The sequence below is a fragment of the Petromyzon marinus genome, chromosome 6 (genome assembly GCF_048934315.1).
Source record: "Petromyzon marinus isolate PM22_M1 ecotype Great Lakes invasive population chromosome 6, UKy_Petmar_22M1.pri1.0, whole genome shotgun sequence".
NCBI lineage: Eukaryota > Metazoa > Chordata > Hyperoartia > Petromyzontiformes > Petromyzontidae > Petromyzon > Petromyzon marinus.
Window position 1 is genome coordinate 16,285,891 of NC_133672.1, and position 7,025 is coordinate 16,292,915.

A 7,025-nucleotide genomic window follows, 5' to 3' on the forward strand; every position below is an offset into this window, starting at 1 on the left:
CAACTTGGAAAGTGTTTATGTTGTGGATGATCATTGTCCAGGTGTATTAAAGTGTGCAGCAATTTGTTTTAAAAGGACACGAGTTTTTTTTTTTTGGCGAGGATCAAATCTGGCTCACCATGGAACTGCTGAGCCAGGGAATGTGTAAGCCTGGATGGTGGATGTGTGTACACATGCATGTGCTGTCGTCTATGAATAGATCTGATATCAGCACTGCCGACCGTTATCGCTAGACACCCCTCTTACAAGGTGAATTGCATGTCAACCTCCCGAGTCTCAGCCAAGTTATATTCGTGCCTGTGACCAAACCCACATCATTTGGTCCTCTACAGTCTGGGCTGCATAATTTTCGTGGAGTGGCTGGTGCCATCATTTTCACTTTTGCAAGAACAAATGGCACGTCATTTCAGGATTTCACAAATCAAATATTATTTTCATACAATTGTACCGAAATTAGGTAACGTTCACATTTGGCGCAAGGAAATTCAAGGTTTTATTTTTCAGGCTAGCACTGCCTGTGCATTTGCGCGGGATATACGGCCAAAATGGAGGTGAAGTCAGCATGCACGAACCTAGCTCAGCGCTGCGATGTGGATGACATCATTACGCAGATGTGCACGCTGACAATACCACTGCAAACTTGCCCGTTCACGCGTCAGCCAGCGAACTTGTTTTTTGTATTGTATGGTTCATAACGTCTCAAAGTATGAGTTGATGCAAGTAACCAGTCACGGCTGATGCCTCCCGGCACTTGGCTTAGCCTTGCCCAGGTGTTCTTGGACGGCAAGCAGAAAAAGGGGGTGGTTGATCAAACTGTATCGATTTTTGGCCTGCTTGGACAAACGGCTGGCCGAATGCCATGTGGGTCACTTACAAGCAAAATCCTTTACAGTAACTACTTGCTGTCAGCCACCCTCTAAAATGTAATCATGTGAAATGTGCAAAAATAATTTTATATCGAGGCTTTTATTGATGGAGCACATTTTAGTGTGCGCACAAATAGACGTCAGATGTGCGATGTAATTATTATTCTGCAGTGGAGACTTTTCCGCAAGCAAATGCCTCATCATTCTGAATACGGAAACCAAATACGAAGAACTGCCACCATTGTGCCAACAGCATCTGTCATAGTGAAAACGCTGTATAGTTCAAATTTGGAAACAAGCGTCAAAGTAGTCATTAGGGTGTTGAATGCTGACAAAATAAACCAACATTATATTCCTATTCCACCATAAAAGGTTATGCCAGAGGACCGTTATACAAATGACAATTTATTGCCAAAATAAAACAAGATCGCGAGGTACAAGGGATGAGAGTAATAAATATAGCATCATATCAAACGAGCATATTTTTTCTTTCAATTTTAACATATAAACAAAGTGTCTTTGGTTTTATTTCATTACATTTAGCTCCTGAAAATGCTGGGCATAGTGCAAACATTTGCTTTAATAAACAGCACCTATATCCCCTCACCCTGCCCCTCGAAGCATAGGTCAGGTTAAATAAAATACATCCGTTTTCAAAACACACACCACATTTCTTTGAATGTTTCTCTTTATATACCTCTCAAACATTTGAAAAAAAAGGTTCTAATTTCATTCGGTGGTTATTACATTGTAATGAAAGGCCACCTAATGGCCTAGAACTTGAGAAATATAAACGTCCTCAGTGTGAGGCACACAACAGCATAAAATGGACATAGCACGAGCACCTACGGAGCAGACTGTACCAAACCCTTAATTGGTACCTCCCTTTTGGCTTCATATCCTTAGGTCTTGATTTTTGTAACAAAAATCGCTTTTATTTGACATTGCAATAATACTGCCACAAATAGGAAAGCTTATCGAGTTTAGATTTATCCGCAGCCCTTGGTAGGTCAAAACAACATTTTTTTGCACAGTGATTGGTACATGGTAAAAACTAAAAGGTTAATAGCAGTTTCCAATCACTCATTCTCTTCGTAAAAAAATGTGCATCATCACCCAGTCCATTGCCAAAAAAAAAACATGTTATGGATTTTCTTCTCACATATCTTGAAAGGCACAGGGCTCAATGCATTTCCCCTGCACAAAAAAAATATTCTGCTGTCATATCTGGTTCTCTGGCCAGGAGTCACGACTTGTCGACTTTGTGCAAGCACTGGATTATTCCTGTTAAAAGGTCTTTCAACAAAAGAGTTGGGATTGTAAATGTCAATTGTACACCACAAAGCAAAGAGTGACCCACATATCAGTTAATAGCAGCATATCAAGGATTAGCACTCGGTTCACCATTTGAAAAGTTATTGGCTGAGAATACTGTATCTGTTCACCCAAACAGTACCAGCATCATTGCAAAAGAAAGCACTGCCTTCATATCCATGGGAAGAAGTTCTATGCGAGTCTTGTACGCAAACGGTATTTAAGAGCGGGATGACTTCCATGCAGAAAACTCCCAAAAACCTAACAGGTGTGATCCTGCAGTGGTTTCACACCACAGTCTCCAGGCCCACCAGGCGGTGGCTCAGGATGCGAGGGCTTACGCCAGAGTTGAGGTCCTCCTCAAACTGCAGGAGCTGGCCCATGAAGTTGAGGTTTGGCGAGATGATCGGCCGCTTGCCTTTCACAAACTTGTAGGCATCCGTCATGGTCATACGCGTATGCTTCATCAAGTAGGCAATGACGATGGTGGCAGAGCGCGACACACCAGCCTGGCAGTGGATTAAGAGCCCCTTTCCACTTTGGTAGGCTTCCTCTGTTAGATGGCAGAAACAACAATGTCACATTCATGGAACACATGTAAAAAAATATACAATATAGTTATTACACAATGTTTTTTTCCCCATTTTAAACTCAATTTTATCAATGTAAATATAAGCTGCATTATGTGAAATTACAAGTGTTGTAAAATCAAGTACTGACCTATGAACTCAAAAGCCTCCTCAAAGTACTGGCGTAGGTTCTGCTTGCAGCTGTCCGTGGCCGGTAGCCGCTTGTACCGCAGCGCCCCGCGCTCATAGTGGTAGAGGGGTAGATGGGATGTGACATTGATGATGTAGCCAATGTTGAGCCTCTGCAGTTGTGCCAGGTCTTGGGCATCTTGCTCATTGCCCAAGAAGAGGAAGGGCAGCACTGCGGTCATCTCCGCATTTTCAACATCGGGTGTGCTGGCGTCAGAGCCTCCCATCCCCTGGCCCCCGAACCCAAATGAGAGCGTTTGCATCTGCAAGCCCTGCGATGATGGAAAATTCGAATGCAGGGACGATGGAAATGATGGCACGTGCAGGGAGCTGGTGCAGAGATTCTCATGTTGTTGCCGAAAGGAGCTCAGGCCTCCTGTGGATATGTAAAAACAATGGAGTGTTAATTTTAATGTAGAGACTGGCGTTCCATATGCTTAGTACACAAACTGTTTTATCAAGTCAATAATGTTAATGCGATAGAAGGCATAAAAAATATCGAACAAGTTCTATTTTAACACCATTAGATTTTCATAGCTTCATATTTTTTTTACAGTGACAAGGCTCACACACAGTACGAGATGCTGCCTGCAGGGTTTTGTTAAGTTCTTCAAATGTAGTGGCAGGAGCACTGTTGTGAGCTTGTAAGCCAGGTTTTTGGACCTTTTTGGGCAAGCATTTTGGCACCGTATGAAATGCTGCATTCCAATTGTATTGAGCTGTACCAGATGGAGCGGGCCTCATGCCTGCCAAGGGTATAGCTAGAGGCCTGGCAGGCGTGCCTGGCTCAAAGAGCCTGTAGCAACACATCAAAAACCCGACAATGCATGCTATAAGATGGGGGATTTAGGTGGGAAATGGCACATTAAGGCACCATTAGTGTTAAACATAAAGAGAGGTTATGATATTGTACTAAGTATGCATGGCTGGCTAACACCCATATGAAGTCATTTCATTCCGGTTCCTGGTTATTTGGAAAACCATGTTTACGTGGGTTTATGGCTTCTTTGATTTGATAACAGTCTTCGGCATAATGGGTGTAAGTTGGATTCTTATCGACATCCCATTATATCCTTATTTAATCAACTGGCTTAACATGCAGTCAACCTCATCGACCCTGTGCAAGTGGAAGAAAAGATGCACTGGTCTTAATGTGCCTGGTGACACGGTGGCCACACACACACACACTTTGTGGCCCATCCCGGCTGCTGTGACTGGGCCCTGCCGGCGCGCTGCCATTAGTATGCCTGGGACACGGCCTGCCATCAATCACGGCCGTCCAAGCCGAGGGATGCACGGAGCCTTTAATCTGATACGGCAGGGCAAGCCACTCGCCGCGGCGTGAAGGCTGAGCCCGCGTTTTGTATGCCGCGGGCATCGCGCGGGATGCGTGCGGTCGCGGGAATTGGGCATGAGCCCTGTGGGCAGAGCTTTACACTACAGTGCCCTTATCACATACACTCTAATCATCCCCCAATGGTGCGCTCTGAGGGGGCCCTCCCATTAAGGCAGTGTATGGGATGTTTGATGAAATTGTTCAAAGCGTTCATTTGCGCGTATTACCAAATGTCTGACAATGACAATGGACGGATTTCAATTGACCACGATGGCGAGATGGCTCGAGTGGTAGCTATGGATGAGGGGGGCAGAGCTGTACATGGAAAGTGTTCCTCCGCACGTCTTTTTATAGTCCGTAAAGAGGTCTCATATACTTCATAATGCATATTATTTACCCAGAAAAGCCCCTTGGTATCAATACGGTTTTTAGGAGTGTCCTGCATTGGGATTGTTGGGTGTGATACGATCTGCTCCTCACCGCCCTGGCAAACCACTACTTTTAAATAATAAAAAAAGATTCGTCAATAACACTGCCTCGAAAGCTAAATATATAAGCGACGTTTCGGGCAATGGCCCTTCTCCATAGCACAAAAGGGCAGTGTTATTGATGAACGTTGGGTGTTTTGTTATTTGTACAATGCTGCCAACAATGTATCACCGCATAATGTGTTACATATAACCTAGTCCAGCGACCATGTGCCCACACGAATCGGAGGTGTTTCCGGTACCTCCGATTATCACGTTTGGCTACGTAGGGTGCGAAAGAAGTCCTACGTACATACACACACCGTTGGCGAAGGTGCCATTATACAGGACCAGATGCGATTACTCCCCAGGATGAAAAAGGGTCCTTATTCCCACCGGGGCTTTTTGGGTGCTGCAGCCAGATGGTGGTGCCCTGGACGCCAGAAATACCCTCTTCTCTATTCACAGTGCGTGTTGGTATAAAGAAAGACGCGGTCCACTCAACTCTCCGCCTACCGCAACAACGACAGAATACGAGCGCCAAGAAGTGGTCACCTTTGAGCACGATGGGCTCTCGTCCCTCCTTGCGCAGGGACTCGATGACCAGGCAGAGCGGGCTGGAGGACGGCATGCGGCCCAGGTCGGTGGTGTTCTCGTCGTAGATGACCACCTCCCTGGTGGAGAGCTGGCGGCGCAGGGCCTCCTTGCCCTCCCGGCACGACGCCAGCTCCACCACGGACACTTTGCCCTGCTGCAGACGCCGGCGGCTCATCTTGTCCGTGCAGTGCACGTGCAGTGCGCCCTGCACGTGGCACCGGTTGTAATCCAGGAACGGGCGGCAGTCGATTATCAGAGGACCCGCCGCGCCGGCTGTGTCGCGCTCCCACGACGACGGGTGGTGGTGCATGTGGTGGTGGTGATGGAGGTGCAGGTCGCGGTGCTTGGAGGCCCTGCTCAATCTCCTGGCGAGCTCGTTGGGCCAGATGGTCCTGCACGTCGGGTCGGGACTGCCCGTGCGCTGCTGCTGCTGGCTGCGGTGCAGACCGCTCTTGCCCAACTGCAGCAGATGCCCGCAGGGCGCGCAGGCCGTTAGCTGCTGCAGGCCGCCCGTGGGGCCCGGGTACACGGAGTCGGCAGAGCCCGCGGGCTGCAGGAGCTGGGCCCGTAGCGCCGACTGCGAGTCCGCGCCGGCGCCGCCTGCTGTGCTGCTGCTGCTGCAGGCAGAGTCCCCGGCGCCCGCGCCCCGCTCCTCGTAGCTGAGCACCGCGCTGCAGCAGCTGCTGCTGCTGCAGCCGCACGACAGCGACCGTACGGGGCCTCCTCCGCCTGCGGACCTGCCGCCTGTCGCCGGCATGGCGAGCGACGCGCTGCCGGGGTCGCCCTCGACGGGGGAGCGCTGCTGCTGTAGCGGCGGCTGCGGCGCCGAGAGGCTCCTCTCGAGGCACACGGACAAGGCGAGATCCTGCGGTCTGACGGGCCGCGTTAACCCCAGCGTGAGCCGCGCTTCAAGTGGCGACGGAGGCATGGAGGCGACTGCTTGCTTGTTGCTCCCCCTTGCTGTTGGCGCCTTCGTGGACCGCCGATGTTCCGAAAAGCTTGCGGGATCCACGTGCCAAGAAGAACAAACCGGCGTTGTTTGCAAGCGCGGGAGGTGGGTCCCCGGATTGCCGGACCCCTGTGGGGTCTCGCCGGCTCCTGCCGCTGGGTCTTTTGGGAGATCGGTCCCGCTTCACTCCGAGGCTGGGCTCAAAAGCCGCAGCTCGGCGATAATTTGCGATGATGGGAGCCGCAGAGGATGAATGAAGAAGCCTTCGGGCGCCGCGGAGTAAATTTGTTTGGTCGTTGCGGCTTCCAGAGAGATTCAACAACTCGGCTTTGCTGCCTGTGGTCGTTTAACTCGAGCAGGGTTGGAACTTGTTAATCAGGGCGACGACCGCCGACTCTGCGATATTCCCTATGAGAACAAACACAGCTCACACAATGGCCCGGTGGTACACACAAAAGTGTCTTGCTGTTGCGGGGTCTTTAACGTCCACTCTACAGCAGACGGCGCGCTTCGTCGATTACCGGGGCCGGCTGTTGCACCCTTCCCACCCCCTCCCCACCTACAAGAAAAGAAAGAGTAATAAAAAAATACAGCAATCAATATGAAATGAGAAGAAATTTTACATAAAAAAGGAGACGTAAAAGGACAACCGATAAATTTAACGACCACAGCGCGCGGCGGCCAAAACTGCGACCCCCCCAGCACGCCGCACCGCCCCTTTTATAGCGCGCGCTGCCC

The 7,025-nt window shown here is 49.5% G+C and overlaps 1 protein-coding gene across 1 annotated transcript; it reads right to left on the bottom strand.

The window, feature by feature from the left end:
- Positions 1 to 1,255: 1,255 nt before the first annotated feature.
- Positions 1,256 to 6,993, bottom strand: DUSP10 (dual specificity phosphatase 10). Its single transcript, XM_032947675.2, has 3 exons — positions 5,297 to 6,993; positions 2,901 to 3,314; positions 1,256 to 2,733 (listed from the first exon to the last, which is right to left on the bottom strand). Exons 1-3 carry the CDS (start codon positions 6,264 to 6,266, stop codon positions 2,468 to 2,470), a joined length of 1,650 nt encoding a protein of 549 aa, XP_032803566.2. The 5' UTR covers positions 6,267 to 6,993; the 3' UTR covers positions 1,256 to 2,467.
- Positions 6,994 to 7,025: the final 32 nt, after the last annotated feature.